General features: G+C 39.5%; 1 protein-coding gene across 6 annotated transcripts in view; it reads right to left on the reverse strand.

Annotated features, from left to right (window-relative positions):
- Positions 1-24420, reverse strand: part of DENND5A (DENN domain containing 5A) — a 99271-nt gene extending 74851 nt beyond the window's left edge. For 2 of the 6 annotated variants that reach the window (XM_032853436.1, XM_032853437.1), the window contains exon 1: positions 24282-24419. In XM_032853436.1, the coding sequence (XP_032709327.1) occupies positions 24282-24393 (112 nt within the window). In that variant the 5' untranslated portion in view covers positions 24394-24419. Of the gene's footprint in view, positions 1-24281 lie in introns of all 6 variants that reach the window. The other 4 variants (XM_032853435.1, XM_032853434.1, XR_004382158.1 and 1 more) reach the window with 3 other exon arrangements.
- Between the last annotated feature and the right edge of the window lie 212 nt (positions 24421-24632).

Consider the following 24632-nt stretch of genomic DNA (forward strand, 5'->3'; position numbering starts at 1 on the left):
AAGAAACTATACAGCAGTGAAACTCTCAGAAATCAATCCCTCCCCCATGAACATCAAGTTTCCAATCAGCTTCTTGATGAATTTTTCTTTTTTTTTAAGATTTTATTTACTGGGGCGCCTGGGTGGTTCAGTGGATTAAAGCCTCTGCCTTCAGCTCAGGTCATGATTCCAGGGTCCTGGGATCAAGCCCTGCATCGGGCAGGAGCCTGCTTCCTCCTCTCTCTCTCTGCCTGCCTCTCTGCCTACTTGTGATCTCTGTCTGTCAAATAAATAAATAAATAAATAAAATCTTTTAAAAGAAAGAAAAGAATAGAAAAGATGTTCTTATGCACCTATGAATATAACTTTCTTATAAATTACAAAGAATGATACCTTGCTTGACATATATGATATTTTAAATACTTTAACTCAGAAGAAGTTATAAAAATGAATACACAAAATATTAGATATGGCTATATGACTTCTGGAAAGTGGAAGTATGGGTGATAGCTACTTTTTTCTTTATACTTTTCTGTATTTTCTGAATTCCCTACCTACTATGACCATATATAATCTCTATGATAAAGTGATTTCACTAAAGAATATAAATAATTTAATAGTGCATTTCTCCCAGCTGATGAAGAAGATACTTTTTAACTCAGATTTAGAATATTAACCTAATTCCTAATTTCTGTACTGCAACTACTCTGTACATTTCCTCCTCTCTATATTATATGGAATGAGAAACTTTTAATGCAAAATAGAAAGAAAAGTATATATGTACCACTTGGAATCCATTGAACCACTTTCACATATATTATTTCATTAAACTTCATCACAGCCCTAAGAGAGCTTTTACAGATAAGGAAACTGGCTCAGAGATAATCATTCAACAAGTATGACACAAAATGGGATTAGAAATTCCTCCAGACACCCTTGTCTAATACTCTTTTAACCTACTGCACTAGAGTGGATGTCTCTTAGAACATTAGAATTTAGAGCAGTCAAGAAGTACAGCTTTGGGACACCTGGATGGCGCAGAGGGTTAAGCCTCTGCCTTTGGCTCAGGTCATGATCTCAGGGTCCTGGGATCGAGTCCCGCATCAGGCTCTCTGCTCAACAGGAAGCCTGTTTCCCCCTCTCTCTCTGCCTGCCTCTCTGCCTACTTGTGATCTCTCTTTCTCTGTCAAATAAATAAACTCTTAAAAAAAAAAAAAAGTAGTAGTACAGCTTTGGTGTAAAGAAAGGAATATTCTATGGGTAAGTAATCCTCATCAAAAAGTCTAAAAAGCCATAAAACCACAAATTCTCTACTGTAATAAAGAGTAGTATTCTCAATCTACAGCTCATGAGAGGGTTCCGCCCTAACTAAAGGCAACCCAAAATCTCCTGCGTCCTTTCACTGCACCAAGCAACATCAATCTCCAAGCTGCCCTAACCTCTAGCAGTTAGGACCCTCTAACAGATGGTTCCTCAGAGCCTCTTGCAACTGGAATAGAGAGATCCAGGACAAGTAACAAACAAAGCTAAAGTGGTGAATGGTAGAGGGTGGAGAAGGGGTGAGGAGACAACCTGCCAGTAGGTGAGCTTATTAGTAGGAAGAGACAGGAGGCTAAGGCCTTCTACCAGTTCTTGGAAGAAACCCAAGACTTAAAGCCACCACTGTTGCCAAAGCTTTAGGTGAAAACCCACGGTTTCTTAGAAAGAGCCGGAGGAACAAATGCTATGTCAGTTCTTTCTCTCTACCTTTCTACCTCAATTCTTGCTCTGTCAATTCTTGCTCTCCTCCAGCATCTGTATCTCTCATGCTCTCTTGTCTGGACACACTCTGAAAATGAATCAGTTCCATTAAGATCAACAACACTACAAAAACACTGATCCTCCTTTTCTTGGAAAATCATTAGGTCTGCTAAAAGCTAAAATGAGGACCCTAGCAGAATGACTAACAGGGTAGCAATCTTCCTGCAAATGAGTCATTTATGAGGCAATAGAGGCAGCTAACAGTCTTCAAGCTATTATAGTCAAATACCATCATCTCTCCATTCCCCCACTATTCTTTTGTCATACAATCTAGCTGACACATCCTTGGTTTTTTGTGTGTGTGGTTTTTTTTAATTTGTTTCCCCTAGCCTCCATTACTATCCTCTCTGAAGAGCATATTTCTAGTCAAACAGGATGACTTAATAGTCCGTAAACATGCCCAAGAGTCCCCTGTTGATCCACACTTTACCCATCCCCATTCACATCCTCTAGATTTAAGTCCTTCCTATCCTTTAAGACTGTTGAAATGTCACCTTTATTAGGCAGCTTTCTCTAGTCACTACCAACATATTTGACTGTTCTCCCTATCCACTATCAGGTACTCTCTGACAGAACTAAATGCCAGTACTGTACTAAACTGTGACTTCACTAAAGGCAAGATTTACAGTTAATTCATTTCCATCCTTCCACCTGTTTGCAATGAAAGCCCAATTCTTTTGAGGAGAACAAAAATTATCCTTTTTATCCAGACTGTTAATATGCCTTAAAACCTTCATATGGGAGTCAGAGAATTAAACATTAAAAAGGTTCCAACCCACAAATTGACACCTTTGACACAAGCTCAATCAAACTAGCATAACATCATAGAAGCTGTAAAAAATTTTTAAAAATTAAAAAAAAACCCATGCCCTTTAATCTGCTGCTAAATCCACTAAAATTCCACCCAAAAGGCACCAGAAAAAAAATAGCAACCACTAAAATAGCACCCCAATAGCATTTAAAAAAAAAAAAAAAAAAGCAATTTCAGAATGCCTGGTTGGCTCAGTTGGTTAAGCGTCTGTCTCCCAACAGGCTCCTGGCTCAGCAGGGAGCCTGTTTCTCCCTCTGCCTGCTGCTCCCCCTGCTTGTGCTCCCTCTGTGACAAAAAAATAAATAAATAAAATCTTTTAAAATAAATAAATAAAGCACTTTCTCATAGTAGAGCTATTTACAGCTACAAGAAAAAGAAAATGTGCTGAGTGAAATAAGTCAAGCAGAGAGAGTCAAGTATCATATGGTTTCACTTACTTGTGGAGCATAAGGAATAACACAGAGGACATTGGGTGAAGGAGAGGAGAAGTGAATTAGGGGAAATCGGAGGGGGAGGGTTCTGGAGGGGAGGAGGGTGGCGGGTTAGGTGAGCCTGGTCGTGGGTATTATGGAGGGCACGTATTACATGGAGCACTGGGTGTGGTGCATAAACAATGAATTCTGGAACACTGAAAAGAAATAAAATAAAATGGGGGAAAAAAAGAAAAGAAAAAGAAAAGCAAACACATAACAGGATAATAGTTTGGTACATCAACACAACAGAATATAATCTAGCCATTAAAGCAACACACATAGGAAAAGAAAATCAAGAACATTTATGAATTACAGCTGAGTTAAGAAATCTAGATACCCAGGCACCTGTGTGGCTCAGTCAACTGAGCACCTGACTCTTGATTCAGCTGGAGTCATGATGTTAGGGTTCTGGGATGGAGCCCCAGGCTGGGCTCCCAACTTAGCAGGGAGCCTGGCTTGAGGATTCTCTCTCTCTCTCTGCCCCTCCCCCTCCTTCATGCATGCATGCACAGGCACACTCTGTCTCAAATAAATAAATAAAATCTAAAAAAAAAAAAAAGAAATCTAGATATAAATAAGGTTAATAAAATTGTTTAGAGACAATGGCTCTCAGGATGCCTGGGTGGCTCAGCTGGTTAAGCAACTAACTTCAGCTCATGTCAAGAGCCCAGAGTCCTAGGATAGAGCCCCACATCCAGCTCCCTGCTCGGCTGGGAGCCTGCTTCTCCCTCTGCCTACTCTGCCTGCTCTGCTTGCCACTCCCCTTGCTTGTGACCTCTCTGACAAACAAACAAACAAAACCTTGAAGAGAGAGAGAGAGAGAGGTGTGAGGGGAGTGCAGGGGGAGAGAATCTTTTTTTTTTTTTTAATATTTTATTTTTTTATTTGACGGAGACTGACACAGCAAGAGAGGGAAAACAAGCAGGGGGTTGTGGGAGAGGGAGAAGCAGGCTCTCTGCTGAGCAGGGAGCCCAATGCAAGGCTCGATCCCAGGACCCTGGGATCACGACCTGAGCTGAAGGCAGACGCTTAACACCTAAGCCACCTGGGTGCCCCGAGGGGGAGAATCTTAAGCAGCAGACTCCGTGCTGACCATGAAGCCCTATGGGGGGCTTGACCTCACAGACCTGAGATCACAACCCGAGCCAAAATCAAGAGTCGGAGGCTTAACCAACTGAGCCACCCAGGCACCCCTCACCTAGAAAATTTTGACCAAAAAAATCTTAATGACAAATATCTGGTCAGTGTTCAAATTTCCTTCTTGACTCATAAATGTTTGAAACCAGTTTTTGTTTTTGTTTTTTAAGTAGGCTCCATGCTGTGTAGGAAGGCCAACACAGCGCTTAAACTCAAAATCCTGAGATCAAGACCTAAGCTGAGATCAAGAGTGGGACACTTAACCGACTTGAGCCAGCCAGGCACCCTTGAAACTAGCTTTTAAATCACTAAGTGAATGTAAAGGAAAATTATTTCTAGGAATTTTTTTTTATAAAGTTAAGAGCATGAGGAGAAAAGACAATTTCTCTGTATAAACAAACCACAAACAAATTAGAGAAACTTCAAGCTGGCTTATGATAGGAGAAGGATGGTTAGAGGTAGACATGATTTTCAAAATATTTAACTATCAGTGCAGTGTGGACACCAACCACTGAGAACAAACACTACTCATACACATATGATATACAGGCTAGATACCAATCTTGGATAGAGCCCTAAGAAACAAGCAGAGAGGCCTCAAGAACCTGCTTCTCATGAAATTCAACCCTGCCTGCAGTGGAACAATAAGCTACAACCACATCATTCACAGCCAAAATTAACACAAGGTCTTGATAAACACATGTTGGCACAGCTGTTAACTGCTGGATCACTATAGCTGCAGTTGTTCATCCTACCATCTATCATCTGAACTAGGCAAAGAAAAAAATCCTCTTCTAAGCAAATAGCATGGTAAGCTGGGAAAAGTTCTTGATGTTAGCATAACCTATACTAGCCTGCCTGTCTATAAAAGTTAAAACCATAACAACTGATGGTGGCTCAGTCAGTTTAAGCATCTGACTTCAGCTCAGGTCATGATCCCAAGGCCCTGGGATAGAGCCCCACGGTGGGCTCCCTGCTCAGCGGGGAGCCTGCTTCTCCCTCTGCCTCTCTTTCTCTCAAATATACAAATAAAATCTTAAAAAAAAAAAAAGCCATAATAACTGGGATTGTTTATACCCTTCAACCTACTGCTTATAGGTCATAGTTTTTCAGATAAGTTTCTTTAGCTTGCTAAAGAATGTAAAAGATAGTCCTGTGTGATTATTTAGAATCCTTTTATAAACAGAGGGCAGGCATATCCTGACCCTTTTTTTTAAGATTTTATTTATTTGTCAGAGAGAGAGAGCACGAGCAGGGAGAGGGGCTGAGGGAGAGGAAGAAGCAGGCTCCCCACTTAGCAGGGAGCCCAGTGTGGGACTCGATCCCAGGACTCTGGGATCATGACCTGAGCAGAAGGCAAACACTTAACCGAATGAGCCACCCAGGTGTCCCTATCCTGACCTTTTTTTTTTTTTTTAAAGGTTGTATTTATTTATTTGACAGAGAGTAGGCAGAAGCAGGCAGAGAGAGAGGGGAAGCAGGCTCCCCGCTAAGCAGAGAGCCCAATGTGGGGCTCGATCCCAGGACCCTGAGATCATGACCTGAGCCGAAGGCAGAGGCTCCAACCCACTGAGCCACCCAGGCGCCCCTATCCTTACCATTTTAAGGTAAACCTAAAACAACATACAAAAAGGAAGAGAATGAAAGAGCTCTTGAAGGGAAGTAAGAAAGCCTGGAATTCCTCCTGATTTAACACAATCAAATCTCCTGGGCTCCAGTTCCTCCACTTTCAATAAAGCACCTGCCAGTCTTACCTCCTACCCAACCCCTCTCTCCTTCTTTAGACATTATCCACACCAACTCACTTGTAGTTGCTAAAATATGGCATGCTTTATCATGCCTTCATTCTTTTTTAGACTCTATTCTCTGCTTAGAATGACCTTCATTGGCTTCTTTGCCTGATTAGCCAATCTACATTTATTCAAGTGAGTGCTATCAAAATCTATGGTATTCCAACAATGTTGCCAATTCTGCAACTCCAAGTTCTTCTGAAACTCTTCTGTGGGACCTATTGTCAGAGCCATTTACTGGTCATAAAACAAGTCTGCTCCTTTGAATTTAATTCCTACCATATGGTTTTCAGTTCCCTCACCTCCCTAGCTCCTAGAACTAGAATCGGTACTCTATTTAAGTGTGGTCTAACAACATTTAAAATAGGACTATCCACTTCTCTGACAATACCTATTAATACAAGCTAAAAATCACAACTTTGACATAAATCAAAGTTTCAGCCAACTAAAAGCCTCACATTTTAGTGTTGCCATTAAGTCATATCTTTTTTTTTTTTTTTTTGGGAACATCTTTCTACCCTACTTTCACATCACTGCCTTCATCATACAGCTCAAATCTGTTTCTTATCCCCATGTATATCTTACTCCTTCCCATCAAACCATTCCTGAATCCAAAAACGGTGGTGACAGTTATTAACCTCTTCTACGAGTCCACTCTCCCTTAATAAAGAAAATGTAGTTAGTCTGACCTAACATGTTCCTAGTGGGCCTGTGTCGGCTCTTAATAATCAGTTTCCTTTTCTAAATCCTCATACCATATCCTTAATAAGCCATTCTAGATTTTGACTAGAAATGTCAAGCTCTTACCTTCTCAGTCTTGAAAATATGTCTTTTTGTGGTAATTCCATATCCTTAGACGTGACAGACAGCAACTAAATGATCTCATCCCAATACTCTTACCGAACTCTAGGGTACAATTTGTTTGGGTCAAGAGACTTGAAATCAGGGGCACCTGGGTGGCTCGGTCAGTTATGCATCTGCCTCCAGTTCAGGTCATGATCCCAGGGCCCTAAGAGTCCTGAATCAGGCTCCTTACCCAGTAAGGAGCCTGCTTCTCCATCTGCCTGCCACTCCTGTGCTCCACCCCCACATCTCTGAAAAATAAATAAATTAAATTAAAAAAAGAAAGAGACTTGAATTCATTCAGAGGAATTAAATGCTCCTATATAAACGCTTAATGGTCTCAGGTTTGGGTCTCCTCTCACTAATTTATTTCTACCCTTTCCAATCTATAGATAATTTACCATGACAATGTGGGGAGGAGTTTCTGGGGGCATTTCAGTCTTGGGAGATATTTTTTTTCCAGTGTCGATATTTGGAATTTCACATTTGAATACTATCTAGCATAAAATGCTCTTCTTGAAGAAATATTTAGCACAACGAACATTTCTTTTAGTTTGTTTCTTTTTTGGTTCTTCAAAACAAATCCATAAAACTGTTAGAGGAAGCAGAGATGCTAATTATAACACAGTTCTTTTCACCATAGGAGCAAAAACTGAACTAGCCAATCTATTATAAAATAAGGCTAAAGAAGAATTCTAAAAATAAATACACCTCTGCGACCACAGAGAAATAGAAGAAATGTGCAAGCCAAAAATTTAAATTCTCCCTTGAGGTAAAAATAACCCCATAATTCATCAACATATCAACCCACAAATATTTACTGAATGTGCAAGACACTTAAAACAATTCATCCAAAACCTCACATTTTACTCACACCCTCCCACCAAATCCAAGCTATAAATATAAGTACAGTGATGTTTTCTCCACTCAGCCACCATAGGATACTTGTCTACCACACCCTCAGCCACTCCACTACATTACTACATTATTCCATGCTCAAGCAATTTATCAGTCTTGACTGAGTTCCTATTGTTTACACAGCTCTGTACTAAGTGTTTTAGAGACATAAAAATTTATCATTATAGGGGTGCCTCAGTGGCTCAGTCAGTTAAGCATCTGCCTTTGGCTCAAGTCATGATCCTGGGGTCCTGGGATGGAGACCCATGTCAGGCTCCCTGCTCAGTGGGGAGCCTGCTTCTCCTTCTATCTGCTGCTTCCCCTGCTTGCGCTTGCTGGCTCTTTCTCTCTCTCTGACAAATAAATAAAATCTTCAAAAAAAGAATTTGGGAGCCTCCTATCAGTTTACCCTCAATAACAGAGGTGAATTCTCTTTACCTTAAGACATCTTAGAGTAATATTCTTTTTTTTTTTTTTTTTACAGTTTCCTAAACACTAAAGTTTTAGCAGCTGGTACTAAATCAAAGCACAAAGACAAGCATTTGTTTTACTAAACGTCTATCAAAAGGACTGTATTTGGTTGTATCAAAGCGTTGTTGTACTACAGGCCCAGCTGTGAAAGCAATGGAAATGTTTCTCTTCCACTCTCTAGAATGTTGAAAAGTGGCACCCATGCGAATGCCCGCGTGCACGGTAGAAGAGCTTTTTTCAGGCAGTATGGAGTAATGTCACAGTATAGTGATTAAGATTAAGCTCTGAGATTGCAAATCTAAATGTGAAAGATAGAACAATAAAGCCTTTAGTAGGAAACAGAACATCTTTGTGACTGTGCAACAGCAAACATATCTTAAACAGAATATCAAATGCACTAAATATAAAGAGAGAAAAGTAATAAATTTGATATTATAAAGACTTTTGTTCTTCAAAAGTCAGCATTAAGAGAATGAAAAGGAAACAAATTAGGAGATATTTTCAATACATGTAACTGACAAAAGATTCATATGTAGAACATATAAAGAATTCCATTATATCAATAAGAAAAAAAAAAAGACCAACTGAACAAAAAATGGCAAAAGACTTGGTTACTTCTGAAAAGGGGGTTTTAGGGACACCTGGGTGGCTCAGTCAGTTAAGCGTCTGCCTTCAGCTGAAGTCATGGGAGCCTGCTTCTCCCTCTGTGCTCTGCCTGCTGCTCCCCCTGCTTGTGCTCTCTCTCTCTCCGTGTCAAATAAATAAATAAAATCTTTTTTAAAAAAAAGGTATATAAAAGTCTGATAAACCTTTGGCAAGTGCTCAACTTCATTAGTCATCCAGAAAAATGCAAATTTTGGTAATGCAATACCACTACACAAACACCAGGATGGCTAAAATAAAAAGGAAGGAAAATGTCAAGTGCTGATGAGGACAGGGAGCAACCTACACTCTTATGTACTACAGGTGAGAATGTAAAGTGGTACATACACAGTGGAAAACAGTATGGCAGTATTTACTAAAAGTGAATATATACATATGACCCATCAATTCCACTTCTAGGTAAACACCCACCCCAAAGACCAAAGGGCATGTTCACAAAAAAGGCACATACAGTAATGTTCATAATATATCACTATTGTTAATATTCAAAATCTAGAAACTACCCACAGTGTCATCAACAGTAGAACTGAGAGATAAACTGTGGTAGAGGTACACAATGGAAAACTACACAGCAGTGAGAATGAACAATCAAAAACTACTTTTAACAATATGGATGAATCTCTCAAACACGATGTTGTATGAAAGAATCCAGACAAAAGAGAACAGCATTTGATTCCACTTATATCAAAGTACAGAAAGGCAAAACTAATCAATGCTGTTAGAAGTCAGAACAGTCGTCACCTCTGGCAGACAAGAGAGCCAATACTGACTAGAAGGAGCACAAGAAAGGGTTCTGGGGTGCAGGCAACACTTCAGTTTGTAAAAACACATCACAGTGTGAACCTGAGTATGTGCACTTTACTGTATACTATGTTGATATCACTGAAGTTTAATTCCTTAAAAAAAGTAAACTCTAGATTCCGACAGATCTGATGAATCCCAATCTTCCCACGTATCAGCCGAATGACCTCCGGCAAGTTATTTAACCATATTGTGCATCACTGTCCTCACATAAAAAGTGCAAATAACAACAGAACATACCTCATGTGTGCCCAAATGAAAATGTATGTAGTACTATTACCCTTTCTTCACTTTGCATTAATGTCAAAGTTATAGAGTTAAGTGATGCAAGGAAAAATGTTAGTAATAGTGAAAATACTTAATGCTTATTCATCATGTGTCAGGTACTATCCCAAGCCATTTAATATATTAACTCCTTTAATCCTACAACAACCCTATGAGATAGATTTTAAGTCCACGTTAAAGATGAAGAAACTTCAACACAGAGAAGTAAATTGTCCACCATTAATCAAACAGTAAATGGAGGATCTGGGTTTCAAATCCACGTAACAGATAGAGCTTCTAGGCTATACTATCTCCTTTACTACCCCAGTAGGGAATCCCAGCTTTAAGGAAGAAAAATAAATAACCACAAATCTATTCTTTCTTTATCCGTTGCACAGCCTGTATACTATATATATCATGGACAAAACACTCAGGGGCGCCTGGGTGGCTCAGTCGTTAAGCGTCTGCCTCCAGCTCGGGTTATGATATTGGGGTCCTGGAATCAAGCTCCGTGTTGGGCTCCCTGCTCAGTGGGAAGCCTGCTTCTCCCTCTCCCTCTCCTACTCCCCCTTCTTGTGTTCCCCCTCGTGCACCCGCTCTGTCAAATAAATAAATAAAATCTTTAAAAATAAAAAAAAAGAGAAGAAACACTCAACCAAGAGTTAAGGAACCCAAGTTCAAGTCTCAGCTCTGACACTAACGAGCTGTGAGAATTTAATTAAGTAAGTTACTCAGAACCCTTCCAGCACACTTCCTTCCTCTGCTTTTAAAATGAAAGGTTTGGAAATTCTAATCAACTCTTGGTTCTTTTCTAAGAGACCTATGTTGCCTATTTTTAAAGAATAAATCCTGTACCTTTATGTTCACTGCAGCATTATTTACAATAGCCAAAATATGGAAGCAACCTAAGTGTCCATCAGTAGACAAATGGCAAGGAAGATGTGGGGTGTGTGTGTGCGTGTGTGTCTGGACACACACACACACACACACACACACTGAAATATCACACAGGGGCACCTGGGTGGCTCAGTGGGTTAAGCCTCTGCCTTTGGCTCGGGTCATGATCTCAGGGTCCTGGGATCTAGCCCCGCGTCAGGCTCTCTGCTTGGTGGGGAGCCTGCTTCCCCCTCCCCCCCCCCCACCGCCTGCCTCTCTGCCTACTTGTGATCTCTGTTAAATGAATAAATAAAATCTTTTTTAAAAAATTAAAAAATATTACACAGCCATGAAAAAGAATGAGATTCTGCCGTTTGAGAAAAAATGGATGGGTCTAGAGGATAGTATGCTAAGTAAAATAAGTCAGACTAAGAAAGAAAAATATATGATTTTACTGATATGCAGAATCTTTAAAAACATGAATAAAACAAAAAGCAGAATCATACCTATAAATACAAACAACTGACAGTTGCCAAAGGGGAGGAGGATAAGGGGATGGGAAAAATGGGTTGAAAGGGAATGGGAGATACTGCCTTCAGGTTATACAATGATTAAGTCATGGGATAAAAGGCACAGCGTAAGGAATAAAGTCAGTGACATTTTAATAGTGATGTATGGTGACAGATGGTAGCCTAAGCTTGTGGCAAGCATAGCGTATGTATAAATTTGTCAAATCACTATGTTGTACACCTGAAATTGATATAACCTATATGTCAACTATACTCAAATTAAAAAAAGAATACAACACAAATTATACTTTAATTTTTATAATAATAATAAAGAATAAATACAGCATAAATAAAAGTACTAGAAATGATAGTGATGATTACTAATGACATGACAATGAATCCGACTGGTTCAGTAGATACTGGTTCCAGTATCACAGTGCTAGTAAAGACTTTTATTATAGATAAGAATGTTCTACCACAGCAGAAGCTTGATTTTTTTGAGTTAATGGCTTCTGTCAAATAATTCAGACTCTTAGTCATTTTTATCCTAAAATCCTATCTCTGAATCCTAATCTCTGAATATCAAGTATAGTAACAGTACAGAGCACTGATGATATTAGTCTCTCTTCTCCTTAACCATTCTTCTTGGGCTCTCCTTTTTACTCCTGTCTGCTCCCTGCTCGCACCTGAGGAAATTCAAGACCTACCTTATAGACCCTCGTAGTAGGCTGAATGGTGGTCCCCCAAAACAACATGTCTACATCCTAATCCCCAGAACCTGTGAATATTATCTTTTTTGAAAAGGGTCTTTACAGATATAATCAAAGATCTTGTGATAAGAAAAATCATCCTGGATTAGCTGAGTGGTCCCTAAATTCAATGCTAAGTATCCTTGTAAGACAGACACATAGAGAAGACAAAGAGAAGAAGGGATGTAGAAGATAGGAGCAACGTGGCCAAAAGCCAAGGAATGCCAACAGCCACCAGATGCTAGAAGAGGCAGTTAATCATTCTCCCCTAGAGCTTCTGAGGGAGGGCAGCCTGTTAATACCTTGATTTTGAACCTCTGGCTTCCAGAACAGTGAGAAAAAAAAATTATTGTTGTTTTAAGCCACCCAGTTTGTGGTAATTTGTTGCAGCATCCACAGGAAACAAATAAATGCCACAAATCACATTTCTTTAGCCACCCTATTTCTATAGCAAACTTATCAGCTTTCCCTAAGCAAAAAGAGATCACCTTCCAAAGCACCCCAACCTCAGTCCCTCCTGCTCCTCCCCACAAAAAAAAAAAAGAGCAAGAAGAGAAATTATAAAGAGACATTTCACAATATAAATATAAAGGATAGCAAATAGCTCTTTTTAAAATATCTTAGTAGTAAGGAAATACAGATTAAAACATAATGACATCAAAAAATGAAAAATTACTAATATTATCAAAGATGTAGGGAAAGTGTAACCCTCATATGTTGATAGAACATAAAATGTGCAGCCACTGTGGAAAACAGTTTGGCAGTTCTTGGAAAGGTTAAACATAAAGTTACCAAATGACCCAGCAATTCCACTCCTGGGTAGATTCCCAAACAGGTGTTCAAACAAAACCTTGCACATGAATATTCAAAGCAGCATTATTCACAGTAGCCAAAGAATAGAAACAACTCAAATGTCTATAACAGATGAATGGATAAGCAAGATGTAGTACATCCACACAATGGAATATTATTCAGCCATAAAAAGGAATGAAATTACTAGACTTCATTGTATTGTAAGTGTTTATGGAGACAGATGGTAGCTACACTTGCACTTGTGAGCATCACATAATGTATTCAATCAGTATGTTTTACACCCAAACTAATGAAACAATGTGTGTCTACCATATACTTCAATAAAGAATAAATAAAAGAATGAAGTACTGATATATGCAACAACTAGGACGAACCTTGAAAACATTAAGTGAAAGAACCCAGACACAAAAAGTCACATACTACATGATTCCATTTGTATGAAATATCCAGAATAAGCAAATCTATGGAGACAGAAAGCAGGTTGGTGGTTGCCTGGAACTGGGGAGAAAATGGCAATAAGGAGTGACTGTTTAATGAGTACAGGGTTTGCTCTCAGAGTGATAAAAACATTATCGAACTACACACTGGTGATGGCTGCACATTATGAAATATACTAAACTGACACTGAACTATACATTTTTAAATGGTTAAATGCTAAATTTTATGTTATGGTAATATACAATCCCACCGAACAATACATATATACGTGTGTAGGATTAAATAATGGCAAACTAGGGGTGAACATAAATTGGTACAGCATTTTTGAGAAAACATTTATCACTACATGTGAAATGTGTTTAAAGATTCATCTAATTTGGCTTAATAATGTCTTATCGATATTTACATTAAAGCAAAAATAAGACAGTCAAGATCTGTATAAAGTACTACTGTGTAAAATTATTTGTAATAAAAAAGTATAAACCACCCAAGTGCCAAACAATCACTAAAAATTTTACAGTTCAAAAAAAAATTTTTATAGTTCCCTCACACTGTGGAATTAAATAATTAAAATCACATATATGAAGAATATTTAATGGTATGAGACTATTCAAGACTTTTTTTTAGGGTTTTACTTATTTGACAGAGAGAGACAGCAACAGAGGGAACACAAGCAGGGAGAGTGGGAGGAGGAGAAGTCGGCTTCCCGCTGATTAGGGAGCCCAACGCAGAGCCCAGTGCCAGGACCCTGGGATCATGATCTGAACCGAAGGTAGATGCCCAATGAATGAACCACCCAGGTGCCCCATATTCAAGACATTTTTAATACCATGGAAAAATTACTGACATATAATAATATGTTCAAAAAGCAGTACATACACAATCCACTTCTCTTATGATCCCAATTTATAAATATATACTAGTGCACATAGATATTTTCACTGCAAGTATTTTTTTTAATATTTTATTTATTTATTTGTCAGAAAGAGAGAGAGTACACACAAGCAGGCAGAGTGGCAGGCAGAGGCAGTGAGAGAAGCAAGCTCCCCGCTGAGCAAGGAGCCCGATGCAGAACTCAATCCCAGGACCCCGGGATCATGACCTGAGCTAAGACTGCGGCTTAACCAACTGAGCCACCCAGGCGTCCCTTTCACTCCAAATATTTTTGAAGTTTTGATATATTTCCTGACAATCAAAATATCCTTAATACACAATTTCCACAAATCAATGGAAAAAAAGATAATAAACACAATGGAAATATGAAGAAAGGACCTGAACAGAATAAATACACAAATGTACATGAAATATATGAAAAGATGCTCAGCCTCACAAATCATTAAATTCAGATTAAAACAAGGTATTTTCTTCCTAGCAGATTAGAAACATGTCAGAAAAGTCCTAACATTTTATTACAGATGTAGAGAAACTGGAATCTTAAACACTGAGGTGAGAGTCTAAACTGTTGAGGAAATTTGACAATACTATTAAAACTTAAGATGTACACTCCTCAGACTCAACAAAGACTTGTTTTAGGGATAACCTTATAGAATGACTCCCACTAAGTGTAAAAACATAGGTATGAGGACATCTGAAAAAAGAAAAATTTGAAATATTCCATAGATCTTTATATTTATGTTGGATATTCTTTTAAGATGTTATTTATAAATATATCACATGTTAGAATTTGAAAGAAATCCCCTTTTTAGTTTAGCTTGTCTGAATGAGTTTCTGCTCCCTGTAATTAACTCTTCACTGGGATCAACAAAATTTCAGGAGAATACTTGATAATATTGAGAAATATTCATGATAGAACATTAAGTGAAAAAAAAATCAAAAGACAAAATTTTACATTTCACTTTATCACAATATGTAGAAGTATACATACATACACCCACACATAGTAAAAACTGGAAAGAATTGATCTGGGTGATGGTTACACACATGCATACCTATATAAAAATACACCAAGCTATATACTTAGGATATGTGTTTAAGCTATGCTGCAATAAAAATGTTTAAAAACTAAAAGGAACTACATAAAGACATCAAAATACTAACAGCTTAATTCTGGATAGAAGAATTATGAGTCACTTATTTTTGTACTTTTCTATAATTTCTAAATTCTCTATAAGAAATGTGTATTTTATAACTCAAAAGTTTTATTTTTAGAGAGAGAAAAATTCCATGATCTTCAAATATTTTTTTAGAAGACTTTTATTTATTTATTTGACAGAGAAAGAGAGACAGTGAGAGAGGAATACAAATGGGAGCAGTAAAGGGAGTAGTAGCAGGCTTCCTGATGCAGGGTTTGATCCCAGGACCCTGCGATCATGACCTGAGCCAAAGGCAGACGCTTAACAACTGAGCCAGCCAGGCTCCCCTATTAATTTTTATAATGACCTATGATTTTTATTATCAGTAAAAATAATTAAAAATTTTAACAGTCATTGTCAAATAAAGACTCTGGGAAAAACAAGAAAAGGGATGCCTAATTTACATAAAATAAAAACTCTAGTTTTCTTCAACAATGTAACAATAATCAATACCTATCTTCACAACTAGGCTAAAACAGTGTCAGAGGGCTATTACTATAAAACTACAGGGGCATCTGGGTGGCTCAGTTGGTTAAATATCTGCCTTCAGTTTGGGTCATAATCCCAGCCAGGGTTCTGGGATTGAGCCCCACATGAGGCTCCCAACTCAGAGAAGAGCCTGCTTCTTCTTCTCCCTCTGCTGCTCCCCCTGCTTGCGCTCTGTTTCAAATAAATAAATAAAATATTTTAAAATTTTTAAAATAAAAATAAAATAAATAAATAAAACTGCAAAACCAAAGGGAAAAAAAGGACATCAGCTGATAACACAACTGAGAGAAGAACCAAGTCCTTTGACATTCCTGTGGAAAGTAATTCTAATGTATAACAGAAGTGCATGTAATTTGTTATAAATTGGTTTTATCCACTTACAAATTGTGGCTCTATGAATACCACTTCTAAATCATTTCCTCCTCTGTCTTCCTGCTTTTAAAAATCCCGGAAGTTTCTTTGTTGCTTCCCATAATATTCTTTCGTTATACAGAATATGATAAACCAGAAGTCAGAGCCAGCCCCCAAACTACAACCACAAAATATGCAAACTACAGCCTACACTGAGGGATTTCTGAGGTTAAGACACAAACCCTTTTTTTTTTTTTCAAAGAAAACAAACCTCAGACAAAAAAGTATTAAACATCCTAAAACAGCCACACCAAAAAGGGAGCTTCTTAGGAACAAAGCCCTCATAACTATTTGACCTAGGAAACACATTTCCAGAACTGATAAGAGTGGGTTAGACAGGAAAAGATATATATAAAATAACAACCACCTTAACTACAATTCAGACCATGAGTGACCTGGTTCTTCTCCTGACAGAGCTCTTCTACTGCAATGTGGGTTGGGGACTGAGCTAAAGAGGCCACACCATAGCTCTGCTATTCAATGATTAAGCCACTGCTTCAATTTTCCCAAATATACAACTGAAAACAATAATCTCATCAATGGTGTGACACCAGACAAAAGATATGGATTCTAACAGTTCTTTCCAATTTGCTGGGTGACAACGGACAACAAAATTACATTTTGAGTAGGACTGAAAAAATTTTAAAACTCTTTAAAAGTACACTACAAAGTATAAAGTCACTTACAAATATTAGTCATTACCCTCTGTAAAAAGTGATGGATGGACTATCTCTCCTTTCTAGCTCTGACTTTTTAAATTCTGTGAACAATATTAATAAACACACATATTATGTTTTGCCAACTAGGAATAGTTTAGAAGCCAAGGAATCCCACACTCACAGAGGAATGAAGCTTAATAAGAGGAACCACCATAAACCTTCTTCTCCCTGATTAAAACTCTCAGCACTCCATGAATACTCTAGACTAACCCAGTTAGTTCCACCTGTATAGTAGATCACAGATGGCCTAGCAAAATTCTGACTTGACTTACCCACCACACCAATGAACAAAAAATATTACTAACCTGGCTACCTTTAACAGGAAACTATGACAGATCCTAAGTGTAAGATACTATACTTAAGGTCTCAGATATCAGACCATCTTAGTATATCAGAGAAACCTGATGATCAAAACTATACCTGTTCCCATCTTACTTCCTGGAGTCATATCTGATCCTCTAGCAGCACACTGAAAATAGCTTGAGAGCTGGCACATGCTCTCATTTTCCACCATGACAGGACTATGTCACTCATAAATCCAGTGCAGGGTTCCATATACTCCAAAATAAAATCAGTCACCGCAGGACATCTGGAACACAGACATTTGTCCATTATCTGCCTCACTTAGTAACTTTTGAGAACTAAATCTTAAAATCTGGCAATGATTGCCTATATGTAATCACTGAATTCCCTAAGTCACCAACTTCCAAAAGGTTGTCTTTCTCTCCTTCACTGGATCCTATGCCATATCCAGCGGGTTCTCTCCTGTGTACCTAGGTTCCTGAGAGACCTCTAAGACCACTTGACAGTAATTCATATCCAGGGACAGCAGAGGAACTGAGAAGCCAAGCCAAGTCCAAGAAGGCTATCCACCAGATCCGGCCAGAAAACAAGCTTATAAAAGGATATATAACTGGAAATGGGCGTTGCCAAAGGACGTCTTAGGCAAAGAAAACGGTTTCTAATCTAGGAGGGCAGGAAGGGCTGCACAGAGCAAAGTCGCGCACAGAGTTGTAAGCAAAGAAGAGCAAGGCTCCAAGGCCGTTCAAATAAAATCCACTTACTTTCAATCTGATCCTCCCTACCTGAGGGAATGCAAAGTAGGGTTCTCTCATGTTTAAGAATATACAGTCTCGGGGTGCCTGGGTGGCTCAGACAAAAAAGCATTAAACATCCTAAAACAGTCACACCAAAAAGGGAGCTTCTTAGAAACAAAGCCCTCATAACTATTTGATCTAAGAAAAACATTTCCAGAACTGGTAAGAGTGGGTTAGACAGGAAAAAATATATATATAATAAAGAATAAAGTTAAAGAATATACAGTCTCTCCAACTAAATTTAGCATGTAACTGGAAAAAAAATTTTTTTTAAGTAGACTCCATCCCAATGTGGGGGTTGAACTCATGACCCCAAGATCAAGAGCTGCGTGTTCTATCCACTGAACCAACCAGGTGCCCCAGCATGTACTTTTAAACTGCCTTGGACTGCTCTGTTTTCTGTGTGTTGATCCCTTCTCTCGATTTCTCCTTTGCTCAACTTTCAAAAAGGAAATATGTGACCTAACGTAGGAAATCCTCCTCTTGCCACAGCAACCTTGACCTCTGGAAGTTATCACAGACCCTTGAGGTAAGCTACCAGGATTTAAGTTTTGCTTCAGCTAGAGATGCCTTTATACAATGACTATGCATAAAATTGAAAGACTAGCAGAGGAAAATAAAAATAAAATAAAAATTAGCTCATACTCTCTGAAACTGGCTCATCAAGCTTTTTATAGTCAATTCATCTCTGGAAAGAGATAGCCTTTTTTTTCTTTTATATAAGGTATACTTCTTAGCTATCAGGGATATGAAAATCAAAACTATGATGAAATATATATTCATACCCACTAGGATGCCTATAATGAAAAAATAAAGTTATAACTATTGGCAAGGGCATGGAGAAAGTAGAACCTTCATATACCCCTAGTGGGAATGTAAACTAGTATAGCTGTACTGGAAAACAGTCTGTCAGTTTCTCAAAAGGTTGAACACAGTTGCCATATGACCAGCATTTTCACTCCTAGGTATATACCCAAGAGAAATGCAGAGAGATCTCCACACAAAAACATGTACAGGGACACCAGGGTGGCTCAGTCAGTTAAGCGTCTGCCTTCAGCTCCGGTCATGATCCTAGGGTCCTGGGATCAAGGCCCACATTATTTTCTCCACAATGAACTCCCTACTAAATGGGAGCCTGCTTCTCCCTCTCCCTCTGCTACTCCTCTGCTTGTGCTCTCTCACTCTCTCTTTCAAATAAATAATAAAATCTTTTTTAAAAACATGTACACAGGGTGCCTGGGTGGCTCAGTCACTTAAGTGGCTGCCTTCCACTCAGGTCATGATCCCAGGGTCCTGGGATCGAGCCCCGCATCGGGCTCCCTGCTCATCGGAGAGCCTGCTTCTTCCTCTCCTCTGCCTGCCACTCTGCCTACTTGTGCTCTTTATCTCTCTGTTGAATAATAAAAATCTTAAAAAAAAAAAAAAGGTACACAAATGTTCACAGCAGCATTATTCATAGTAATCAAAAAGTATAAATAACCCAATGTCTATCATTTGATGGATAAATAAAATGTGGTATATTCTTACAACAGAGTATTATTCAGCCCTTTAAAAAACCCGTACTGATAAATGCTGTAATATGGATGAACTTTGCTAAATGAAAAAAGCCAATCACAAAGACCATACAGGACTTGATTTTATGAAACGTCCAGAAAAGGCAAACCTATAGAGATCAAAAATAGATTAGTGGTTGTCTAGGGCTAAGGACGGTTACAGAGTTGGAAGGAAATGGGGAGTGACTGTTAATGGGTGGGTATGGGTCTTGGGTGGGAGGTGGGGGGAGAAGGGTAATGAATATATTCTAAAACTGACTATACTGATGACTGCACAACTCTGTGAATATACTAAAAACCACTGAACTGTACACTTTAAATATGTGAATTATATGGTATATGAATTAGATCACAATGAAGTTATTTATATATGTATATATAAGAAAATATATACATACAAGTAATAAAACAAATGAAGCAGAATGTTCATCAGTGAATCTGTAAAAAGGATGCACTGAAGTTCTTTGTACTATTCACATGAATGCTCAGTGTGAAATTATATGAAAAGAAAAATCTAAAAAAAATAAGACATCCTTCATGAGAATCACACATAGTATTCTTCCTTAATATGAAACAGAAACCTGCACTAGAAAAACTGCCATAATGTCTGCTCCTGCCTCTGCCAAACAAATAATTCACTTGTCCCCTCTACTCAACAGATTACTGCAAAGCATCATCAAATAGCAGAAAAGAAAAATGAAACATGGCAAGGGAGAAAAATATTCTCCAACTTTCTCATGGCCTCAGTTTCTTCATCTGTAAAATCAGAAGGTTATATAATCTCTTGGAGAGTTCTTCGGCATGTGACATGCCATGAATTTTAAGTTCTAAATTCACTGCTCAATATGGTTAAGGAGGAATGTGATCTCACCAGTCCTCTGACTTTCCTAGTCAGTAAGCATTTTTTTCTCTCTTCTAACAGTGATATTAAGAGATGATTTCAGTATATTCTCAGTATTCTAAACAGGCTCATACAGGACACTGACAAGTCTCCTATCTATGTTCCCAAGCGTTTCTCTTCAATTCTCACCAAGGCTCTCTGCTCAGAGCCTGGGAAAACTGCAGTACTGGATGCATGAACCAAGAATACTTACATCTCAAAGCTAGGTGCAAGTCAGTTCAGAGGAACCTAAAAAGATTCCAAAGTAAGAAATAGATCACAAGTATTCTGGAATCTTAATTCTCAGGCAGACAGGGAAAGTTAAATTCAGGAATCCCATCTCACAGTAAGCCTTCTCCTGCAGTCACCAGCGGTGATCACAAGAAGAAAAAGGAGAAACAAATACACCTGGGATATCCATCCATCAGAGGGGTAAATAAGGACTGCACTCTACTACCATCTGCCACCCCACTTAGGATGAACCAACAGGAATGGAAAACATATATCAAATGCAATTCTTTTTTTCTTTTTTTTTAATATTTTATTTATTTATTTGACAGACAGAGATCATAAGCAGGCAGAGAGAGGGGGGAAAGCAGGCTCCCTGCTGAGCAGAGAGCCAGATGTGGGGCTCCATCCCAGGACCCTGGGATCGTGACCTGAGCCAAAGGCAGAGGCTTTAACCCACTGAGCCACCCAGGCACCCCTCAAATGCAATTCTTACAGATTTGCTTATCTCTCTAACAAGCTCAAGAAGCTAACAAGCAGACACTATTTCCCAAAGTTGGCTAGACTTACGATTCATTCATTGATCACCTCCCCCAAACCCAAAATAATTTCTCAACTGACCAGAAAACAATTTTCATACCTTCCTCAGTTCCTTGCACAACAAATAAGCATATGACTTGCCTAAATGCTTAAGTCTGAAAGAAAGGGGAAGTGAGAGGGAGGGACTCCTATAAAATCCAGTGATTTGAGTTTATATTCAACTCAGCAAGCTCTATGCTTATTATCGCAACACGAGAATGAATCTTAATCCTTCTCCACAAAACTAGAAGGAACAAATAAGTGTCTTTGATTTGCCTGTTCTGGATTCGCTTTTAAGAGTACAGAAGCGACCTGAAGTATAGAACTTAATTTGCATAGAGAGAACTTAGACTCCTCAGTACCTCCCTAAAGACCTGGGTGCAATTCACAATTTCCTATAGTTTCACTTATAATGACATCATCAGTTTGAGAACTACAAGGCCAGCTACGGAGAGAAAACGCACCCTGGAGAGTCTCAAGACTGACCTGCATAAAGCTATTTGTATTCTGTTTTTATTTTTTTCAGATTCCCTCTGCGTAGTCCAGATTCCCCTACCAACTCACCAGAAATGAAATGAAGTAAAAAAAGAAATCCTTCAATCAGTGCCCATTCGAACAAAGGCCACCTACTGAATAAATGGTCTTATTTATAAATAAATGCCACCACATTTAAAAAGGCAGAAAAAATACTCTTTCTTCACACATTTTATACAATTGATTCCCCCTTTCTTTATTCTCCCAATAAATTTTCACAGGGATATAATTTTCGCTTGCAAATAATTTACAGATAGTCACTAAAAGAAAAGTAACAGTTTTGAGTGTCTACTTGATGAAATGCTTTTTACATACATTCCCTTTTTTATAGATGAAGATCCCAGCAGAGTTATCTAACTTGCCCCGGAGTCACAGAGATAGCCAACATATTGCAGAGGGGTAATGTTTAAGTGCAAAACCCATGCTCTCACTAACACATCATTTGCCAGCTTCATTCTAATGCTTTTACCATTTGCGAACCATTCTCTTCATTTTCTAAAATCAAATTTCTTTTTTTTTTTTTAAGATTTTATTTATTTGAGAGAGGGCACAGGCAGGGGGACAGGCAGGCAGAGGGAGAAGCAGATTCCCCGTTGAGCAAGGAGCCCAATGCAGGACTGAATCCCAGGACCCTGGGATCTTGACCTGGGCAGAAGGCAGATCCTTAACTGACTGAGCCACTCAGGCGTCCCTAAAATCAAATTTCTATATAATTTAATAGATACTCAAAGCACAACATTAAAAAACAAAAACAAAAACAACAACAACAAAAAAAAACACTTGCGTATTCCACCACTTTATAAAGCTTTTACGGGGAAGAACTGTGATATTTTTAGTCTTTCTCAACATGTTAGTGTTTTCTAAAGACCCAACCAGGCAATGAAATGCAGTTTAGTGTAAGAGAGAGCACTGAACCAAAAGTCAGGCAATTAACTAACAGGATGTTGGCCCTACTGTCCTTCCTGGGGTTCATATTCCTGAGGTCTCTCCAAGCTCCAACATCATGGACTGAATTCCAACTACTACATCACAAAGTCACAAATTTAATAAATATGAAACATACATGAAAAACCAACATCTGTATTAGAATTTGAAGATCTAAAGAAGTGATCTTGAAACAATAAAGTTGCCCCAAAAAAAGGCCTAGTATTAATAGCGTTATTGTTTCATGATTTTTTTTTCTCCATCTGGTATTAATTTGAGAAAATTGTATATCTGTTCTGACCTTGTTAAAGGTCATCAATTTATCATGCTTTTTAAAAAATGGTCTTTTTTTGTCATTTGAAGTATACACTTAATTTTTTTTTTTCCACAAGAAACATCGGAATTTTTCTGGTGACAAAACAAAAATCTTGTCCTATTATCTCCGAAGCAAGGTAAAATTAGTCAATAGCATAATAACCTTCAGGAAACTTGGGTGAATACAAAGTTTTCAGTTTTTTTCATGACAAAACAATGAAAAGGAAATCCCTCATCAAATCAGGATGATACAACAAACTCACATGAAATCTGCAAACTGGACACTCCAAAAACTTTTTCAAAACTGTTGCAATTCAAAGGTTCCAATGACAGTACAGTGGAATTCATGGGGATTTTACAATTATGACATTCTTCTGCAATTCTTGTCAATTTGATCCGGGCCCCATCTTCACTTTCCTACTACTTCCCCTTTGAAAGATGACTTGAGAAGCATCACCACCCAACCCAGACTCTCCCACTAGGTCACCGCCCTTTTACTCACAAATGAAGCTGGTCTAATATAGCCACCCATTACTTCTCATAAAAAGAGGCATGGCTTGGTACAGGCCCCTTCTAGAACTAAGAGTTCTCACCCTTCTGGTGCCTCAAGTTCACTTTATTACTTCATGTCCTACCAAACCAGGGAGCCCAGCCCAGGGCTGAGTTAGAACAGTTTTGAGGAACTGGCTTCTTGGGAAGAGGCCAGAAAAACTCACAAGTTTCTGTTTTGCTCTCCTTGTTTTTTGTTTTGTTTTGTTTTTCAGTCTGGGTGGAACTAACTTTCAACTGAGATGTGGGATACCTTCTTCCCTCCCTAGCGGGTGTTCGACAACAGGCTTACCTTCATCTTGTACCAAGTCACTCTACCTTCACCAGACAGAACACACAACGCTTCCCCCTCCTCCTCGTCGCCTACTACAGGACCACAGCGCAGAGGGGCGGAGGGGCCATTGGGACCCCTGCCGACTCAGAGCCCCCTCAGCCCGCTACCCCACCTCCAGCCCGACGCCCCCTTCCCCCGTGCCAGCCGTGGGTCCCGCAGACCGGCCCTCGCCCAGCTCCCGGGACAAAGCGGGGAGGTTTCCTCGAGGGTCCCCCACCGCAACGGGCGCGGGGAAGCAGCCCTGAGCTCCGCGAGCACTCACCCGACAGCTCGTCCGGCTCCAGCCCGGTCTCGGTGTCCAGCCCGCAGATGACAAAGTAGTCGGCGAAACGACTGGGCGCCGAGCCCCCGCCGCCGCCGCCGCCGCCGCTCATGGCGCCGGGGCCGGGCCGGGCCGGGCCGTGCGGAGCGCGGAGCCCCCGCACCAGGGCTCCCGCCCGCCCTCAGGCCGCCCCTCCCGCCGCCGCCGCCGCCGCTACCGCGGCTCGGGCCGCCGCCCCCGGCCCTGGCCCGGTCCCCGCGGCCGCCGCGGCTGCCGTGACGGGGCAGGGGGGCACCGGGCCGCCCCGCGCCGCATCCTGGACGCCTTCCTCTCCGCGCCGCCGCCGCCAGC

Source organism: Lontra canadensis, unplaced genomic scaffold, assembly GCF_010015895.1.
Source record: "Lontra canadensis isolate GAN:19392208 unplaced genomic scaffold, GSC_riverotter_1.0 scaffold7, whole genome shotgun sequence".
NCBI classification, from domain to species: Eukaryota; Metazoa; Chordata; class Mammalia; order Carnivora; family Mustelidae; genus Lontra; species Lontra canadensis.